Below are 22529 nucleotides of genomic sequence, written 5' to 3'. Positions count from 1 at the left end.
TTCTTACAGAAGGGAGAAGTAATTCTTCTTATATGGAAAGACAAGAGGCTAGTCTACATGGTGGCAACTATTCATGACGTCTCCATAGCACCTACAGGAAAGGAAGACAGGAGGACTGGCCATCAGAAAACTAAGCCCACTTGTATGCTGGAGAATAATGAATATGTGAAAGGAGTTGATCAATCCGATCAATATCTGGCAAACCTCAAAATCCTCTGGAAAACTCGAAAATGGTATAAGAAAGTGGGTTTCTATTTGAGTAATTGCAGTTTATTCAATGCATTTAAAATTTATTGTAGCCTTAAGGCACAGAATAAAATGACTTACAAGCAATTTTTGTTCGCCGTAGCTAGAGAATGGTCAGTAGGGTAACTGACCATTCTGGTGAATGTAGTGGTAGTCCCACCCTGGTCACTCTTGTGGCATCTCTAAAAGATCCCCCTGCAAAGATCCACCTTGTCAACTGTCAGTTAAATAAAAGAACATATTCTAGAGGAAATGTCCCACAGGACAAAAAAAAAAAATGCCGCCAGAAAGTGTAGAGTCTGCTTTTCCAGGGGAAAGCGCAGTGAAACACAGTGTATTTGTAATAGATCTTCTGTTCCCCTGCACAGAGGTGCCTACTATACCGCCTATCACACTCTAACAAAATATTAGAATCCTTTAGTAAGACATGTACAAAGTTTCAAATAAATACGTTAAGTGCAAAAAAAGTTGATATTTACTCAAATGTGGGTGTTTCAATATTCACTTACATAACAAATCGCCGGCCACAAGAATCAGTATCTGCAAAAATCCCCCAGTCAATAATGTGTTAATATTGTTAAGATGTTATTACTACCCAAAGCGATCTACAGATTCAGTGCAATCTTTGCAGAAATAAAAAAAAAAAAAAAACCCATCCTAAAATTCATATGGAATCTCAAGGGATGACAAATAGCCAAAACTACCTTGAAAAAGAACAAAGCTGATAGCTTCCCACTTCCTGATTTTAAAACTTATCACAAAGCTACAACAGTCAAAACTGTGTTACTGGCATAAAGACAGACATATAGACCAAAGGAACAGAACACAGACACCAGAAATAGACTTTTGCTTATATGATCAAGTGATTTTTGACAAGTGTGCCAAGACCATTCAATGGGAAAAGGACAGTCTTTTCAACAAATGATGCTGGAATAACTGGACATTCACATGCCAAAGAATGAAGTTGGACCCTTATCTAACAGCGTATATATAAAGTAACTCAAATTTATCAAAGACTTAAATCTAAGACCCAAAACTCTAAAACTCATAGAAGAAAACATAGGGGAAAAATTTTGCAACATTTTCTTAAATATGACAGTGATTTCTTAGATATGACATCCAAGGCACAGGCAACAAAAGAAGAAATAGATAAACTGGACTTCATGAAAACAATTTTTTTGTGCATCAAAGGATACTTTATAATAAATAAATAAATAACAAGTAAAAATAAATATTAAAAAAGGATACTTTAACAGACCGAAAGGCAATCTATGGAATGGGAAAAATATGTGTAAGTTATATATCTGATAAGGGATTAATATAAGTGGAACATACAGAGAATTCTTAAAGCTCACCAACATAAAAACAAACAATCTGATTTAAAAAATGGACAAAGGACATGAACAGATACTTCTCAAATGAAGACATATGAATGGTCAATAAGCATATAAAAAAATGCTCAACATCACTAATTATTAGGGAAATGCAAACCAAGATCACAGTGAGATACCACATCACACCCATTAGGAGAGCTATCATCAAATAAAATATAAAATAACAAGTGTTGAAGAGGATGTGGTGAAATTGGAACACTTGTGCACTGTTGGTGGGAATGTAAAATGGTGCAGTCATTGTGGAAAATGGTATGGTGGTTCCTCACAAAATTAAACAGAATTATCATATAATCCAGCAATTCCACATCTAGGTATATACCCAAAAGCAGCAGTCCACAACCTTTTTGGCACCAGGGACCGGTTGCGTGGAGGACAATTTTTCCATGGACAGGGGTCAGGGGGATGGTTTAGGCGGTAATGTGAGCGATGGAGAGAGATGGGGAGCAGCAGATGAAGCTTTGTTCACTGGCCCACCACTCACCTCCTGCTATTCGGCCCAGTTCCTAACAGACCGTGGACTGGTACTGGTCCGCAGCCCAGGGGTGGAGACCTCTGCCCAAAAGGATTGAAAACAGGGACTTGAACAGATACTTGTATACTCATGTTCATAGTAGCATTATTCACAGTAGCTGAAACATGAAAGCAACCCAAGTATCCAAAGATAAATGAATAGATAAATAAAATGTGGTATATGCATACAATGGAATATCATCCACCCTTAAAAAGGAAGGGAATTCTGATATATGCTACAACATAGATGAAATTTGAAGACATTATGCTACCTGAAATAAGAAAGTCACAAAAGGACAAATAGTGTACGATTCCACTTATATGAGGTATTTAGAATAGTCAAAATCATAGAGAAAGAAAGTAGAATGGTGGTTGCCTGGGCTGTGAGGGAGGGGCAGAATAAGGAGGTACTGTTTAATGGGTATAGAGTTTCAGGTTTGCAAGATGAAGTGAGTTCTAGAGGTGGATGGTGGTGATGGTTGAATAACAATATGAATGTGCTTAATATCACTGAACTGGATGCTTAAAAATTGTTAACATGGTAAAGTATCTGTTATGTGTATTTTATTACAGTAAAAAGAATTGAAAAAAAAAATTAAGTAAAACAAAGACATTTGCAGACAAACAAAACCAGAGAGTTTATCACTAGCAGGTCTGCACTAGAAGAAATGTTAATCATGTTCTTCAGGCTGAAGAAGTATGGTACCAGATGGAAACGTGGATCTGGACAAAGTAATGATGAGCTCTAGAAATGGCCAATCAGCATACGAAAAGACACTCAATATCATTAGTCATTCAGGAAATGCAAATCAAAACTATACTGAGGTTACAGGCTCTTTCTTGGGGCTAATGGTGGACTCCGGGAGGGCTCATGCCAAGGAGTACTTCCCAGAACTTTGGCTGCCAGTGTCCTTGTCCCTGAGGTGAGCCACAGCCACCCCCCACCTCTGCAGGAGACCCTCCAACACTAGCAGCTGTGTGGCTGACAGGGTCTTGGTGCTCTGGCCAGCTGTCAGGCCTGAGCCTCCGAGTTGGGAGAGCCGAGGTCAGGACACTGGACCACCAGAGACCTCCTGGCCCCACGTAATACCAGTTGGCGAGAGCTCTCCAGAGATCTCAGTCTCAGCGCTAAGACCCAATTCCACTCAACGACCAGCAAGCTCCAGTGCTGGACACCCCATGCCAAACAACTAGCAAGACAGGAACACAACCCTACCCATTAGCAGAGAGGCTGCCTACAAACATAATAAGCTCACGGACACCCCAAAACACACCACCAGACGTGGTCCTGCCCACCTGAAAGACAAGATCCAGCCGCATCCACCAGAACACAGGCACTAGTCCCCTCCACCTAGGGGAGGGAAGCCTACACAACCCACGGAACCAACCTTACCCACTGAGGGCACCACCAAAAACAATGGGAACTATGAACCTGCAGCCTGCGAAAAGGAGACCCCAAAAACAGTAAGTTAAGCAAAATGAGAAGACAGAGAAATATGCAGCAGATGAAGGAGTGAGGTAAAAACCCATGAGACCAAAAAAACGAAGAGGAAATAGGCAGTCTACCTGAAAAAAGAATTCAGAGTAATGATAGTAAAGATGATCCAAAATCTTGGAAATAGATGGAGGAAATACAAGAAACGTTTAATAAGGACCTAGACGAACTAAAGAGCAAACAAACAATGATGAACAACAAAATAAATGAAATTAAAAACTCTCTAGAAGGAATCAATAGCAGAATAACTGAGGCAGAAGAACGGATAAGTGACCTGTAATATAAAATAGTGAAAATAACTACTGCAGAGTAGAATAAAGAACAAAGAATGAAAAGAATTGAGACAGTCTCAGAGACCTCTGGGACAACATTAAATGCACCAACATTCGAATTACAGGGGTCCCAGAAGAGGAAGAGAAAAAGAAAGGGAATGAGAAAATATTTGAAGAGATTATAGTTGAAAACTCCGCTAATATGGGAAAGGAAAGGGTCAACCAAGTCCAGGAAGCACAGTGAGTCCCATACAGGATAAATCCAAGGAGAAACATGCCAAGACACAAATTAATCAAACTATCAAAAATTAAATACAAAGAAAAAATATTGAAAGCAGCAAGGGAAAAGCAACAAATAACATACAAGGGAATCCCCATAAGGTTAACAGCTGATCTTTCAGTAGAAACTCTGCAAGCCAGAAGGCAGTGGCAGGACATATTTAAAGTGATGAAAGGGAAAAACCTACTACCAAGATTACTCTACCCAGCAAGGATCTCACTCAATTCGACAGAGAAATTAAAACCTTTACAGACAAGCAAAAGCTAAGAGAATTCAGCACCACCAAACCAGTTTTATAACAAATGTTAAAGGAACTTCTCTAGGCAGGAAACACAAGAGAAGGAAAAGACCTAAAATAACAAACCCAAAACAATTAAGAAAATGGTAGGGCTTCCCTGGTGGCGCAGTGGTTGAGAATCTGCCTGCTAATGCAGGGGACACGGGTTCGAGCCCTGGTCTGCGAAGATCCCACATGCCGTGGAGCAACTAGGCCCGTGAGCCACAACTACTGAGCCTGCGCGTCTGGAGCCTGTGCTGCGCAACAAGAGAGGCCATGATAGTGAGAGGCCCACGCACCGTGATGAAGAGTGGCCCCTGCTTACCGCAACTAGAGAAAGCCACGCACAGAAATGAAGACCCAACACAGCCATAAATAAATAAATAAATAAATAAATAAATAAATAAATAAATAAATAAATAGATAAATAAATAAATAAATAAAAGATCTGTGAAGTCCAGATAAAAATAGTTTAAAAACAAAAAAAAAAGAAAATGTTAATAGGAACATACATATCGATAATCACCTTAAATGTAAATGGATTAAATACTCCAACCAATAGACTGGCTGAATGGATACAAAAACAAGATCCGTATATATGCTGTCTACAAGAGACCCACTTCAGACCTAGGGACACATACAGACTGAAAGTGAGGGGATGGAAAAAGATATTCCATGCAAATGGAAATCAAGAGAAAGCTGGAGTAGCAATTCTCATATCAGACAAAATAGACTTTAAAACAAAGACTATCACAAGAGACAAAGAAGGACACTACGTAATGATCAAGGGATCAATCCAAGAAGAAGATATAACAATTGTAAATATTTATGCACCCAACGTAGGAACACCTCAATACATAAGGCAAATGCTAAAAGCCATAAAAGGGGAAAATGACAGTAACACAATAATAATAGGGGACTTTAACACCCCACTTTCACCAATGGACAGATCAACCAAAACGAAAATAGATAAGGAAACACAAGCTTTAAATGACAAATTAAACAAGATGGATTTAATTGATATTTACAGGACATTCCATCCAAAAACAACAGAATACACTTTCTTCTCAAGTGCTCGTGGAACATTCTCCACGATAGATCATATCTTGGGACACAAATCAAGTCTTGGTAAATTTAAGAAAATTGAAATCATATCAAGTATCTTTTCCAACCACTACGCTATTAGACTAGATATCAATTACAGGGAAAAAAGTGTAAAAAATACAAACACATGGAGGCTAAACAATATGCTACTAAATAACCAAGAGATCACTGAAGAAATCAAAGAGGAAATCAAAAAATACCTAGTAACAAATGACAATGAAAACACGACGACCCAAAACCTATGGGATGCAGCAAAAGCAGTTCTAAGAGGGAAGTTGATAGCAATACCATCCAACCTCAAGAAAGAAGAAAATCTCAAATAAACAACCTAACCTTACACCTAAAGCAATTAGAGAAAGAACAAAAAAAAACCCAAAGTTAGCAGAAGGAAAGAAATCATAAAGATCAGATCAGAAATAAATGAAAAAGATATGAAGGAAACAATAGCAAAGATCAATACAACTAAAAGCTGGTTCTTTGAGAAGATAAACAAAATTGATAAGCCATTAGCCAGACTAATCAAGAAAGAAAGGGAGAAGACTCAAATCAATAGAATTAGAAATGAAAAAGGAGAAGTAACAACTGACACTGCATAAATACAAAGGATCATGAGAGATTACTACAAGCCACTATATTCTAATAAAATGGACGACCTGGAAGAAATGTACAAATTCTTAGAAAAGCACAACCTTCCGAGACTGAAGAAGAAAGACTCAGGAAGAAATAGGAAATATAAACAGACCAATCACAAGCACCGAAATTGAAACTGTGATTAAAAACCTTCCAACAGGGCTTCCCTGGTGGCGCAGTGGTTGAGAATCTGCCTGCCAATGCAGGGGACACGGGTTCGAGCCCTGGTCTGGGAAGATCCCACATGCCACGGAGCAACTGGGCCCGTGAGCCACAACTACTGAGCCTGCGCGTCTGGAGCCTGTGCTCCGCAACAAGAGAGGCCTGCGCACGGCGATGAAGAGTGGCCCCCGCTTGCCACAACTAGAGAAAGCCCTCGCACAGAAACGAAGACCCAACACAGCCAAAAATAAATAAATAAATAAATAAATAAACAAAAGAAGTGTTTTTTGGGGCTTCCCTGGTGGCGCAGTGGTTGAGAATCTGCCTGCCAATGCAGGGGACACGGGTTCGAGCCCTGGTCTGGGAGGATCCCACATGCCGCGGAGCAACTAGGCCCGTGAGCCACAACTACTGAGCCTGCGCGTCTGGAGCCTGTGCTCCGCAACAAGAGAGGCCGCGATAGTGAGAGGTCCGCACACCGCGATGAAGAGTGGCCCCCGCTCGCCACAACTAGAGAAAGCCCTCACACAGAAACGAAGACCCAACACAGCCAAAAATAAATAAATAAATAAATAAATTTATTAAAAACAAAAACAAAAAACCTTCCAACAAACAAAAGCCCAGGACCAGATGGCTTCACAGGCGAATTCTATCAAACATTTACAGAAGAGCTAACACCCATCCTTCTCAAACTCTTCCAAAATATAGCAGAGTGAGGAACACTCCCAAACTCATTCTACGAGGCCACGATCACCCTGATACCAAAACCAGACAAAGATGTCACAACGAAAGACAACTACAGGCCAATATCACTGTTGAACATAGATGCAAAAATCCTCAACAAAATACTAGCAAACAGAATCCAACAGCACATTAAAAGGATCATACACCATGATCAAGTGGGGTTTATCCCAGGAATGCAAGGATTCTTCAATATACACAAATCAATGTGATACACCATAGTAACAAACTGAAGGATAAAAACCATACGATCATCTGAATAGATGCAGAAAAAGCTTTAGACAAAATTCAACACCCATTTATGATAAAAACCCTCCAGAAAGTAGGCATAGAGGGAACTTACCTCAACATAATAGAGGCCGTATATGACAAACCCACAGCCAACATCATTCTCAATGGTGAAAAACTGACACCATTTCCACTAAGATCAGGAACAAGACAGGTTGCCCACTCTCACCACTATTATTCAACATAGTTTTGGAAGTTTTAGCCACAGCAATCAGAGAAGAAAAAGAAATAAAAGGAATCCAAATTGGAAAAGAAGACGTAAAGCTGTCACTGTTTGCAGATGACATGATACTATACATAGAGAATCCTAAAGATGTTACTAGAAAACTACTAGAGCTAATCAATGAAACTGGTAAAGTAGCAGGATACAAAATTAATGCACAGAAATCTCTTGCATTCCTGTACACTAATGATGAAAAATCTGAAAGGGAAATTAAGGAAACACTCCCATTTACCACTGCAACAAAAAGAATAAAATACCTAGGAATAAACCTACCTAAGGAGACAAAAGACCTGTATGCAGAAAACTATAAGACACTGATGAAAGAAATTAAAGATGATACAAACAGATGGAGAGATAAACCATGTTCTTGGATTGGAAGAATCAACACTGTGAAAATGACTATACTACCCAAAGCAATCTACAGATTCAATGCAATCCTTATCAAACTATCAATGGTATTTATCACAGAACTAGAACAAAAAATTTCACAATTTGTATGGAGACACAAAAGACCCCGAATAGCCAAAGCAATCTTGAGAAAGAAAAAAGGAGCTGGAGGAATTAGGCTCCCTGACTTCAGACTATACTAAAAAGCTACAGTAATCAAGACAGTATGGTACTGGCAAAAAATATATATATATAGATCAGTGGAACAGGATAGAAAGCCCAGAGATAAACCCACGCACATATGGTCACCTTATCTTTTATAAAGGAGGCAAGAATATACAATGGAGAAAAGACAGTCTCTTCAATAAGTGGTGCTGGGAAAACTGGACAGCTACATGTAAAACAATGAAATTAGAACACTCCCTAACACCATACAGAAAAATAAACTCAGAATGGATTAAAGACCTAAATGTAAGGTTGGACAGTATAAAACTCTTAGAGGACCACATAGGCAGAACACTCCATGACATAAATCACAGCAAGATCCTTTTTGACCCATCTCGTAGAAAAATAGAAATAAAAACAAAAATAAACAAATGGGACCTAATGAAACTTCAAAGCTTTTGCACAGCGAAGGAAACCATAAACAAGATGAAAAGACAACCCTCAGAATGGGAGAAAATATTTGCAAATGAAGCAACTGACAAAGGATTAATCTCCAAAATTTACAAGCAGCTCATGCAGCTCAATATCAAAAAAACAAAAACCCAATCCAAAAATGGGCAGAAGACCTAAATAGACATATCTCCAAAGAAGATATACAGATTGCCAACAAACACATGAAAGGATGCTCAACATCACTAATCATTAGAGAAATGCAAATCAAAACTACAATGAGGTATCACCTCACACCAGTCAGAATGGCCATCATCAAAAAATCTACAAACAATAAATGCTCGAGAAGGTGTGGAGAAAAGGGAACCCTCCTACACTGTTGGTGGGAATGTAAGTGGATACAACCCCTATGGAGAATAGTATGGAGGTTCCTTAAAAAACTAAAAATAGAACTACCATACGACCCAGAATCCCACTAGTGGGCATAACCCTGAGAAAACCATAATTCAAGAAGAGTCATGTACCACAATGTTCATTGCAGCTCTATTTACAATAGCCAGGACATGGAAGCAACCTAAGTGTCCACCGACAGATGAATAGATAAAGAAGATTGGCACATTATATACAATGGAATATTACTCAGCCATAAAAAGAAACAAAATTGAGTTATTTGTAGTGAGGTGGATGGACCTAGAATCTGTCATACGAGTGAAGCAAGTCAGAAAGAGAAAAACAAATACCGTATGCTAACACATATATATGGAATCTAAAAAAAAAAAAAGTGGTTCTGAAGAACCTAGGGGCAGGACAGGAATAAAGATGCAGATGTAGAGAATGGACTTGAGGACACAGGGAGGGGGAAGGGTAAGTTGGGATGAAGTGAGAGAGTGCAATGGATTTATATATAGTACGAAATGTAAAATAGATAGCTAGTGGGAAGCAGCCGCATAGCACAGGGAGATTAGCTTGGTGCTTTGTGACCACCTAGAGGGGAGGGATAGGGAGAGTGGGAGGGAGATGCAAGAGGGAGGGAATATGGGGATATAACTATACGTATAGCTGATTCACTTTGTTATACAGCAGAAACTAACACAGTATAAAGCAATTATACTCCAATAAGGTTGTTAAAAAAAGAAAAATCTATACTGAGATACTACTTTATTATACCCACTAGGATAGCTATAATAAAAAAAAGACAAAATATAACAAATGCTGCTAAGGATGTGGAGAAATTGGAACACTCATACACTGCTGATGAGAATGTTAAATGGTGAAGGTGCTTTGGAGAATAGTCTGGCAGTTCTACAAGAAGTTTAACATAGAATTAACATATGACCCAGCAATTCCACTCCTATGTACATACCCAAGAAAAATGAAAACGTGTTCACACAAAAATTTGTACATGATTGTTCATAGCACCATTATTCATTACAAAGTGGAAGACAGTCTGGCAGTTTCTTATAAAATTAAACATGTACTTGCTCTGTGATTCAGTAATTCCACTGCTAGGTATTTATCCGAGAGGAAAAAAAAAACACACTTGTATGTGAATACTAGTAGCAGCTTTATTCATAATAGCTGAAAACAATGTGATTATCTATTAAGCAGTGGATAGATAAACAGTGTATGGTATATCCATATATACAGGAATATTATTCAGCCATTTAAAAATGAACTATTGATATAGACAACAACATGGATAAATCTCAAAAGTATTATTATAAGTGAAAGAAGCCAAATAGAAAAGAGTATATACCAGATGATTCTATTTATTTGGATTTCTAGAAATGGTATGGTCATAGAAAGTGGCGGAGTGGGAGGCATTGATAGCAAAAGGGGAAGGAACATTTTAGGCTAATGAATGTTTTCTTTCTTGACTGCAGTGGTTGTGGTTACACAGATGTATTCATTTGTCAAAGCTCATTGAACTCAACTCTTAAAATATGTATGTTTATATTGTATTAAATATTTCAATAAAGTTAATTTTATAAAAGAAATATAAACATTGATATTAAATATAAATATAAACATTTGAAAAATGCTCAATCTCACTATAAATAGATGATTGAAAATGAAAACTACACTGAGATACTCATTCTCACCTATCATTTAGTAAAAATACAAAAGTTTGACAATATATTCAGTTAGTGAATTTTTAGGAAACTAGTTTTCTCATACATTGCTGATGGAAGAGGAAAATGATGCAATTTCCACTGAGTAGTATCTGGCAATATCGACCAAAATTACAGATCTAGCTACCCCCTAACCTCACAATCCCATTTCTGTGACTCTATCCTGTAGAAACACCTGCATAAATATGCAAAAGACTGGAAACAACCCAAGTGTCCATCAACAGGAGACTGGTTAAATAAATTATAGTACATCCACGCAGTAGAATGCTAGCTGCTCTTAAGAATCAGGAAGATCTCTTTGTATGATACAGAAGGATCTCCAGGAGCATTTTAGTTAAAAAGAAAGGAAGGAAGGTTGGAAGGAAGGAAGGAAGGGAGGGAGGGAGGGAGGGAGGAAGGAAGGGAGGGAGGAAGGGAGGGAGGAAGGAAGGAATGGAGGGAAAGAAGGAAGGAAGGAAGGGCAGGAAGGGAGGGAGGGGAAGAAGGAAGGGAGGAAGGGAGGGAAAGAAGGAAAGAAGGAAGAGAGGGAGGAAGGAAGGAAGGGTGGGCAGGAAGGGAGGGAGGGGAAGAAGGAAGGGAGGAAGGGAGGGAAAGAAGGAAGGAAGGAAGGGAGGGAAAGAAGGAAGGAAGGAAGAAAGGAAGGGAAGGAAGGAAGGGAAGGAAGGGGAGGAAGGGAGGAAGGGAGGGAGGGGAAGAAGGAAGGGAGGAAGGGAGGGAAAGAAGGAAGGAAGGAAGGAAGGAAGGGAGGGAGGGAAGGGAAGGGAAGAGAAACTAAGAAAGGAGGAAATCTGAATAAATGTTCAAAATGCTTCTATCAGAATAAAGAAATACTGGAAGGATAAATAAGAAACTAATAAAAATAGTTACTAATAAGTCAACTTCTGTAAATTAGAGCACCACCACTGGGTGCTCTGGGAAAAATTTTGGTAAAAGTTACTGAAGTCTTGCCTGGAAATTCCTCTTTCCTTCCTTCCTTCTTTTCTTTCTTCCCTCCACTCCCTCCTTCCTTCCTTCTTTCCTTCCTGCCTTATCTTCTTCCCACCCACCCTCCCTTCCTCCCTTCCTTCCTACAAAATGCATTATTTATCTACAAGAGAGTTCTGGAAGACAAGAAGGATACAGGTTCCTTGGGCGGGGAAACAATAAATCCGGTGGCTATAGTTTCCTTGCTACCGAGGAGGATGGGGGTATAGGGCCCAGGGAGTTACAGTAAAAACAAGCTCTGGTGAAGGAGATCCCTCAGCAACAGGGATGTCACTCATCTTAGGTGTGTGAGAGGAAAGGCAAAGCAGTCTAGCTCCTTGAGCTGAATATCTGAAATCGCCCTCTCTACAACACACTGGCTCTTGCTTCCATCCGCCTTGTGTTTGATCACTTTGCCCACCCCTTCAGAGGCTGATCATTCTGAAAAGATTAGATGCTGTACACACTGGAGCCTAAACCATATTAGTTCTCTATGATATGTGGTTCCAACGACCCACTCCCCTGTCACTGGTTGATTCTGTAAGGTAACTTCATTTTGATGATTAAAAATGCCCAAGTTGGTTGTATCTTTATAAGAGTCTTTTTTTTCTTTAACGAAACCCATTATATTTTTCATATTAATTGTTCCCTGTGGGGAAGAAGTGAACAGAAACATATCCTCTGTACCCCAATTTCTTCCTCCATACTCACTGGCAAAGCAATAGAAAAAGGCAGGCAAGAGGAGAATAGCAAATGCTCAGCACCCATTGCTCTGGTGCACTCTTGTAAAATGCAACTTACTTCAAAATTAGAAGTCAGAAAGAACATAATTTTAATACCTCTACTTTCTGTTCAGCACCCACCATTTTTCCAGGAGAGTGGTTTCCAAGTTGCTTATTCTCTTGAGAGTCACAAATTTCTCCTTTAAGCCTTTCAACCTGAAATACAAAAGCATTTTAAATACAAAAGTGAGGGGGGATGCTTTGTTTTAAAAATATATGTTATACATGAATACATTCTTTGTGTAAAAAATTTAAACAAAATATAGGTATATAGAGCAACAAGTGATCTTTTCCTTCACATAACTCTGCCCCACAATCTCATTTCCCTTTCCAGAAGTAATAATGTTTGGGATATACCCTTCCTGAACTTTATCTCACATGTATGTGTATGTTTGTGTATATATAAAACATAAACATATGTTTAACATACATTAAACATATTTTACCAGTATTAGATATACAAATTTACAGAGATTTAGACAACTTGAACAGTGTTTATTCATTCTTTCTTATGATTGCATTTAAAAAATTAGGATAAAATATACATAACACAAAATTTACCATTTTAACCATTTTTAAGAATTTTTATTTATTTTTTTATTTTTGGCTGTGTTGGGTCTTCGTTGCTGCGCACAGGCTTTCTCTAGTTGCCGTGAGTGGGGGCTACTCTTCGTTGCGGTGCATGTGCTTCTCATTGTGGTGGCTTCTTTCGTTGTGGAGCACAGGCTCTAGGCGGGTGGGCTTCAGTACTTGTGGCACACGGGCTCAGTAGTTGTGGCTTGCAGGCTCTAGAGCGCAGGCTCAGTAGTTGTGGCCCACAGGCTTAGTTGCTCCGTGGCATGTGGGATCTTCCGGACCAGGGCTCGAACCCATGTCCCCTGCATTGGCAGGCAGATTCTTAACCACTGTGCCACCAGGGAAGCCCCTTAACCATTTTTAAGTATACAGTTGAGTAGCACTAAGCACACATTCCCATTACTGTGCAACCATCACCACCATCCGTCTCCATAATTCTTTTTATCTTGCAAAACTGAAACTCTACACCCATTAAACAATAACTCCTCATTATGCCCTCCCCCACAGCCCCTAGAAACCACCATTCTACTTTCTGTCTCTATGATTTCTGACTACTCTAGGTACCTCATATAAGTGGAATTATACACTATTTGTCTTTCTGTGACTTATTTCAATTAGCATAATGTCTTCAAGTTTCACCCATGTTGTAGCATATTTCTTTTTAAGGTGGAATAATATTCCATTGTATATATATACCATATTTTGTTTATCCATTTATCTGTCAGTGGATGCTTGGGTTGCTTCAACCTTTTGGCTATGAACATGAGTGAACAAATGTATGTTCAAGTCCCTGCTTTCAATTCTTTTGGGTATATACCCAGAAGCAGAATTGCTAGATCATATGGTAACTCTATGTTTACTTTTTAAAGGAAGTCCCATACTGTTTTCTACAGTGGCTGTACCATTTTACATTCTTAACAACAATGCACAAAGGGTTCCAATTTCTCCACTTCCTCATCAACATTTGTTAATTTTTACTGTTTTGATAATAGCCATTCTAATGAATATTTATTCATTCTTGGAACAAAATTTCTTGAGCACTTATTATATGCCAGGCATTGTATTAGACACTAGAGATATGATTGTGAAATGAATATAATTAAAATTGAAGTGACATATAGTATATTTAGAACTTGGAAGTACATATTAAAAATCAATAAATTCCTAAGAAGAAATGATTCAAAAACATAACACAACTACGGGTTTAGTATTAATCATCTCAAACTTTGGTAAATGTGATAAGTATAAACTATTATCTAAATCCTTATTAAAAAGAAAAGATCCTAAATTGACACAATAGCAGTAACATTACTGTTCAGCATATGTAGTTAAAATGTATAAAATAGAAATACTGATAGAAAGCATCCAGGTCAAAGTACAGCTCTACCTGGGATGCTATAGCCACCAGAATCAGTCTTCACTAACGACCAATAAATGATGTATTGATACATCTAGCTTGCTTAGCTGCTGACTGTTACTATTCTATACACATTTAAATTAACTCTAAGAAAAAATTAAATAACTTACCTCTTCTCCAAGTATCTTTTTTTCTGAGTCAAGTGATCGAACTCGATTTCTTAAAGCCAGAATTTCCTCATCCAGTCTCTGATTATGTTCCTTTGCTTTCCGTAGGTCAACTGAGTCTAAAACAGGGAAAATGTAGTTGACTCACCTGGATTGAAGTTTTAATTTGGGGACGTTAACTCTAAAAACTGAGGAAGTGCTGTTTCCTGCCATTCTTGTCAGTCCTACCGTGTCTCTGCATATGTGATTCTCCACAAAGAAGAGCTGCTAGACTCTCAAGTCCAGCCCTAGAATGTTCTACCAACTAATGAAACAGAACAGAATGTTTTTTATTTCTCATACCAGTCTACTGAGCTGGACTTTTTGAGTATAGGGTTTCCAGCAATAGAGATTCTTCCAGGACCTGGAATTTTAAAACAATTGAGCCTGCCTTCTAAAAGTGAAACCACTAAAAAAATCATCTTCCTGGTGGTCCTGTGGTCCTGTCTCTCTTACACACCTCATATATTCCTCACATATTCCTAGATACTTCTCTTGCACTCATTAACAGCAGGGCCTCCATAGACAGCTGATGTAGTGAGCTAGGAGTAGTGAACGGACAGACTGTAAAGTAAAATCAAGTTGATTCATCAAAACCATCTTTCTCCTGTAGCACCTCTGCCTGTAGGCTACTCTCAGCTCAGCACCTCAGGTTAAGACCTGCTCTTTCCAGCACTCATCAAAGTTTCAGTAGTACAAACTTGTTGCCTGTAACTTTCCCGGATTTGCAGCTGTTTCTTTATGTTTCTTTACTTATGTTTCTCCTATTTTTCTTTTGCTGCTTTAAAGTCTCCTTTGTTTTCCTTCTTCATTGCCTGTTCTGTTTTTGACTTGTATTTTTCTTTCTTCATTTTTTCTTTTGTTTCCCTTGCTATCCTCTTTTTTTCCTTAGTGTGTAAATTTTTTTAACTTGAAAAATGCTGAAAACACACCGAAAAGAAAAAAAAAAAAAGCATTCACAATCCATATACATATATGGAGGGCAAGATTTGTTCTACCTTTTGCATATGCAATTTAAAAAAATTTAAACAATGCTATGCAACACTGTAACTTTACCACCTGTGAATACATTATGGATATCTTTACAGGACAACTCTTACAAAGTCATTTTCCATTTCTTATTTGGAAGTATTTTTAAATTGAGGTATAATTTATATACAATATAATGTACATATCTTAAGTGTTCAATGAATTTTGACAATTTTATATACCCGTGAACTTTCCCTGAAAAAGATATAGAACATCTCCATCACCCCATAATGTTCCCTCAAATCCTTTCCAGTCAGTTCTCCGCTCCCACCCACCCCTACAACCACTTTCTGACTTCTATCACATAGACTAGTTTTGCTTGTTCTTGGTTTTCATATAAATAAAATCTTACAATACACATATATTTGTGTCAGGCTTCTTTCACTCAATATATACAGTATTTTGGGGATTCATCAGTGTTTTATCAATAATTTGTTCCTCTTGACTCTTTAGTCCATCTTATTAATATACCACAGTTTGTTTATGCATTATCTCATTTTGTTCTGCATAGTATGCCACCGTCCAAATTGCCATTATTTGTGTCACTTTTCCCCTACTGATGAAGATTTAGGTTTGTTGCCAATGCTTACTCTTGTAAACAATTCTAAAATTATTTTCCTTGTTCATCAATCTCTAGGTACTTATGACATTATTTCCAAAAAGATAAATCCCCAGAAAGAAAAGGGATAGCTGGATCAGGAGACATGTGCATTTAAAAAATTCGACAGAGCCTGCCAAATTATTCTTCAAAAAGATTGTACAAAGCTACGTTCTCACATTGCCATTGTCCATTTCTCTGTACTATATATTACCAGTATTTTTAATTTTCACAGATCTTAAAAATACAGTTGAATAATGGCCTATTTTAAATAGGTCACTAAAATCAGTACTGTTTTGCTTATTACAAATGGAATATAGGCTTTTTGTTTTAAAAAGAAAAAATCAAGCTATACGGTTATGTTCAGAGCAGATATTCTCATCAAACCCTTATCTACCCTGACCCGAAAAAATGTTAATACTTGGTAAATACTCTTTAAAATTTTTTATATGCATATTCTAATGTATAGACAAGGGTTGTATTGAAAATATTTAACAACTGGTAAAGAGTGGACCCTCATCTATGAGAACGTAGCTCTGGAGCAGAGGTCTACAGAATATCCTGCTGTGCCAAGTATTATCCCTCTGGTGGCTGGAAAGACAAGGGGCTGGAAGGAGCTGGGACAGTTGGGGTAGGTGGGAGACACTTGACAGATGCAGGGCAGTAGCTACTTAGAACTTATACAAAACTATCCCAGTGTATTCACAACTTTATTGCCATACTAATGTGTATCACCTCATACAGTTCTGTGAGCGCAGATACACATGCACACCCCCCCCACACACACACCCTATAAAAATAAAAACCAAAACGACATTACACTACATGTATTACTCTACAGCTTGCTTTTTTCACTTGATAACATGTCATAGACATCTATTCATGTCAGTGCACAAAAATCTATATCATTCTTATTAAAGTATCCATTGTGTGGTCATTTTTTTAGCCAACCCATTGCAGATAAACACAATTTGATTTTACTACCCCAAAATTACTCCTTACTCTTTGTACTTTTACAAGGTCTTCTGCGGTCATTGGGAATAATGTAATGTCGTTGGTTTTGTCATCAAGGTAATGCTGACCACTTAACAGTTGGGAAGTACATATTCTCTCTTCTACTTTCTGGAAGAGTTTATGTAAAATCAGTATTATTTAGTCCTTAAAAGTTTGTTAAGTGAAGTCATCTGAACCTGGAGTTTTCTTTGTGGGAAGATGTTTAACTATAAATTCAATTTCTTTGGTAGATTTAGGGCTATCTGGTTTCTTCTTGAGTGAGATTTGGTAATTTGTGTCTTTCAAGGAATGTGTCCATCTTATCCCGGTCATCAAATTTATTGTCATAAAGTTGCTCAATATATTCCCTAATTATCTTTTTGATCTGTAGAAATGTTCTCTCTGTCATTGCTTATATTGGTAATGTGTGTCTTCCCTCATTTTTTCATGAACAATCTAGTTAGACGTTTACCAATATTTTTGATCCTTCCAAAGAACCAGCTCTTCATTCCACTAATTTATTCTATTTTGTTCTGTTTTTACTTTGATTGACTTCAACCTTATTTTAAACATCTCCTTCTTTTTGCTTGCTTTGGATTTAATTTGTTCTTATCCTGGGTTTTTAAAGTAGAAGCTTAGATTATTTTGAGTCCTTTCTTGATTTCTGGTATAAGCATTAAATGGGATAAGTTTCCCTCTTAAGCACTGGCTTAGGTGCATCCCACAAATACTGATATGTTCAGTGTTTTCATTTTCATTCAAGTTAATTCATAGAAAATATTTTGTAATATCCCTTGTAATTTTTTCTCGGAAAGCATGGCAATTTAGAAGTATCTTATTTAACTTCCAAATATTTGGTGATTTTCTAAACATACTACTCTTACTGCTTTTTAGTTTAATTCTATTATAGTCAGAGAACATAATATTTGTATGATTTCAGTTCTTCTGCAGAAATTTGTTTTATAGCGATAGCATATTTTTGTGAATGCTCCATGTGTTCTTGAAAAGAATATAATACTTCTGGTGGAGTTTTCTATAATTATCGATTATGTAATGTTGCTTAGTAGTGTTACTAGGTCTTCTATATGCTTACTGATTTTGTTTTCTTGCTCTATCAGTTACTAAGAAAGCAGTGTTCATTTTATAATTGTATTCATATATTTTTTAAACAATCCTGATCATCAATTATAATGCATGGGTTTTTTCCCCCACACACCTACGTAATTCTCCAATGCCAGCTTGGTGTTCTACAATTCAACTCAGTTCTGATGCTATCTACCTGGAGATAGCATCAGATTCCACGGGTTAAGGGCTCAGTACCACAAGACTGCCCTCTGCTTCAGATGCCAATTGCAAGGGCAGGTTGTTATCTGTGCTTCTGACCGATTGGTTATAAATCAGAGTTTCCCATGACCTCCTCCTTGGGTTTGATTAATTTGTTAAAGCAGCTCACAGAACTCAGGGAAACGTTTTATTTACTAGACTACCCGGTTTATTATAAAGGAATGTAACTCAGGAATAGCTAGATGGAAGAGATGCCTAAGGGCAAGGTCTGGGGAAAGGGGTGCAGACCTTTCATGCCCTCCCTGAGTGCGCCACGCTCCCCAAATCTCCATGCGTTCACCAACCCGGAAGCTCTCTGAACCCTCTCCTTTGGGTTTCTATGAAAGCTTCATTACACAGGCACGATTGATTAAATCACTGGCCACTGGCGACTGAACTTAATCTCCAGCCCCTCCCCCCTCCTAGGAGGTAGGGGTGGGAACACGGAGGAGTTGGAGTTACAGAGGGGGCGGAGGGTGGGACTGAAAGTTCCAACCCTCTAATCACATGGTTGGCTCCCCTGGCAACTAACTCCCATCCTTTGGTTACCAAGGGGCTTTCCCAAAGTCCTCATTACCATGACAAAAGAAACCCCTACTGTTCTTATCACTTAGGAAATTCCAAGGGTTTGGGGGTGGCAGAAACAAGGATGAAGACCAAATACGTGTTTCTCATTATAAATCACAATAGCACAGGGTAAATAAACCTAGTTTTATAACTATTAAAACCGGTAAACATATTTTAAATTATTTCCGTAGTTACTACCATTATGACACTCAAATTTCATTACATTATTTATAGCTGGTATCATTTTTACACAGCCAAGATAGGGTCAGATTAACTAATTCACCACTTATTCCAAGCCTATTGGCTTCATAGCAAACAAATATGTGTGAGGTGTTGTTAAATGTATTATAAGTTGTCTTGATCTCAGTGGTCCCAGTAAAATACGTATTGTTTGTGTTGACCAAAGGTTTTGGAGTCAGACATATATGGGTTCAAATACCAGTTCTAATACTTAATGTAGCCTTTTTTTTTCTTTCTTTTTTTTGGTTGCGCGCAATTTTTTCTCTAGTTGCGATTAGCAAGGTCTACTCTTCGTTACGGTGCGCGGGCTTCTCATTGCAGTGGCTTCTCTTGTTGCGGAGCACGGGCTATAGGCACGCGGGTTTCAGTAGTTGCAGCACACGGGCCCAGTAACTGTGGCACGCGGGCCCTAGAGCACAGGCTCAGTAGTCGTGGCATGCGGGCTTAGCTGCTCCGCGGCATGTTCAATCTTCCCCGACCAGGGCTTGATCCTGAGTCCTCTGCATTGGCAGGCAGATTCTTAACCCCTGTGCCACCAGGGAAGTCTCTAATGTAGCTATTGGACAATTCATTTAACCTTGTCATGACTCAGTTTTTTTTATCAATGAAATGGGAATAATAATACAACTTGGCACTGTTGTTAACATTAGAGATAATCCATTTAAAATGCCTGACAGGAGAGGAGCTTCAAGATGGCGGAAGAGAGAGGCGGAGATCACCTTCCTCCCCACAAATACATCAGAAATACATCTACACGTGGTACAACTCCTACAGAACACCTACTGAACGCTGGCAGAAGACCTCAGACCTCCCAAAAGGCAAGAAACTCCCCATGTACCTGGGTAGGGCAAAAGAAAAAACAGAGACAAAAGAATAGGGATGGGACCTGCACCAGTGGGAGGGAGCTGTGAAGGAGGAAAGGTTTCCACACAGTAGGAGGCCCCTTCGCGGGCAGAGACGGGTGGGGGGGGCTGGCGGAGGGGGGAAGCTTCGGAGCCACGGAGGAGAGCGCAGCAACAGGGGTGTGGAGGGCAAAGTGGAGAGGTTCCTGCACGGAGGATCGGTGCTGACCAGCACTCACCAGACTGAGAAGCGTGTCTGCTCACCCGCCGGGGCGGGCGGGGGCTGGAAGCTGAGGCTCGGGTTTCGGGGGTCAGATCCCAGGGAGAGGACTGGGGTTGGCTGCGTGATCACAGCCTGAAGGGGGCTAGGGCGCCACAGCTAGCCAGGAGGGAGTCCGGGAAAAAGTCTGGAGCTGCAGAAGAGGCAAGAGACTTTTTCTTGCCTCTTTGTTTCCTGGTGCGCGAGGAGAGGGGATTAAGAGCGCTGCTTAAAGGAGCTCCAGAGACGGGCGCGAGAGGCGGCTAACAAAGCGGACCCCAGAGACGGGCATGAGACGCTAAGGCTGCTGCTGCAGCCACCAAAAAGCCTGTGTGCGAGCACAGGTCACCATGCACACCCCCCCTCCGGGGAGCCGATGCAGCCCGCCACTGCCAGGGTCCCGTGATCCAGGGACAACTTCCCTGGGAGAACTGACGGGGCGCCTCAGGCTGCTGCAACGTCACGCCGGCCTCTGCCGCCGCAGGCTCGCCCTGCATCCATACCCCTCCCTCCCCCCGGCCTGAGTGAGCCAGAGCCCCTGAATCAGCTGCTCCTTTAACCCCGTCCTGTCTGAGCGAAGAACAGACGCCCTCAGGTGACCTACACGCAGAGGCGGGTCCAAATCCAAAGCTGAACCCCAGGAGCTGTGCGAACAAAGAAGAGACAGGGAAATCTCTCCCAGCAGCCTCATGAGCAGCGGATTAAATCTCCACAATCAACTTGATGTACCCTGCATCTGTGGAATACTTGAATAGACAACAAATCATCCCAAATTGAGGAGGTGGACTTTGGGAGCAATGATATATATATATTTTTCCCTTTTTCTCTTTTTGTGAGTGTGCATGTGTGTGATTTTGTCTGTATAGCTTTGCTTTTACCATTTGGCCTAGGGTCCTGTCTGTCCTTTTTTTTTTTTTTTTTTTACTTAAAAAAAGTTTTTTCTACAAAAAAGAAATTTTTTTCTTAATATAATTAATTTTTATTTTAATAACTTTATTTTATTTTATTTTATTTTATCTTCTTCTTTCTTTCTTTCTTTTTTATTCTCCCTTTTATTCTGAGCCGCCTGGATGACGGGCTCTTGGAGCTCCACCCAGGCGTCAGGGGTGTGCCTCTGAGGTGGGAGAGACAAGTTCAGGACACTGGTCCACAAGAGACCTCCCAGCTCCACGTAATACCAAACAGCGAAAATCTCCCAGAGATCTCCATCTCAATGCAAAGACCCAGCTCCACTCAACGACCAGCAAGCTACAGTGCTGGACACCCTATGCCAAACAACTAGCAAGACAGGAACACAACCCCATCCATTAGCAGAGAGGCTGCCTAAAATCATAATAAGGCCACAGACACCCCAAAACACACCACCAGATGTGGACCTGCCCACCAGAAAGACATGATCCAGCCTCATCCACCAGAACACAGGCACTAGTCCCCTCCACCAGGAAGCCTACACAACACACTGAACCAACCTTGGCCACTGGGGGCAGACACCAAAAACATCGGGAACTACGAACCTGCAGCCTGCGAAAAGGAGACCCCAAACTCAGTAAGTTAAGCAAAATGAGAAGACAGAGAAACACACAGCAGATGAAGGAGCAAGGCAAAAACCCACCAGACCTAACAAATGAAGAGGAAATAGGCAGTCTTCCTGAAAAAGAATTCAGAGTAATAATAGTAAAGGTGATCCAAAATCTTGGAAATAGAATGGAGAAAATACAAGAAACATTTAACAAGGACCTAGAAGAACTAAAGAGCAAACAAACAATGATGTACAACACAATAAATGAAATTAAAAATTCTCTAGAAGGAATCAATACCAGAATAACTGAGGTAGAAGAAAGGATAAGTGACCTGGAAGATAAAATAGTGGAAATAACTACCACAGAGCAGAATAAAGAAAAAAGAATGAAAAGAATGGAGGACAGTCTCAGGGACCTCTTGGACAACATTAAACACACCAACATTCGAATTATAGGGGTCCCAGAAGAAGAAGAGAAAAAGAAAGGGACTGAGAAAATATTTGAAGAGATTATAGTTG

The 22529-nt window shown here is 39.5% G+C and overlaps 1 protein-coding gene across 4 annotated transcripts in view; it reads right to left on the bottom strand.

Annotated features, from left to right (window-relative positions):
- CCDC30 (coiled-coil domain containing 30) overlaps positions 1-22529 on the bottom strand; it is a 164618-nt gene that overhangs the window by 107571 nt on the left and 34518 nt on the right. For 3 of the 4 annotated variants that reach the window (XM_068539659.1, XM_068539661.1, XM_068539663.1), the window contains exons 9-10: positions 14605-14720; positions 12583-12657 (exon numbers count right to left, since the gene is read on the bottom strand). In XM_068539659.1, the coding sequence (XP_068395760.1) occupies positions 12583-12657; positions 14605-14720 (191 nt within the window). Of the gene's footprint in view, positions 1-12558; positions 12658-14604; positions 14721-22529 lie in introns of all 4 variants that reach the window. The other variant, XM_068539660.1, reaches the window with a different exon arrangement.

This window comes from Eschrichtius robustus, chromosome 3 (genome assembly GCF_028021215.1).
Source record: "Eschrichtius robustus isolate mEscRob2 chromosome 3, mEscRob2.pri, whole genome shotgun sequence".
NCBI classification, from domain to species: domain Eukaryota; kingdom Metazoa; phylum Chordata; class Mammalia; order Artiodactyla; family Eschrichtiidae; genus Eschrichtius; species Eschrichtius robustus.
This window is presented reverse-complemented; position numbering and strand designations above follow the sequence as displayed.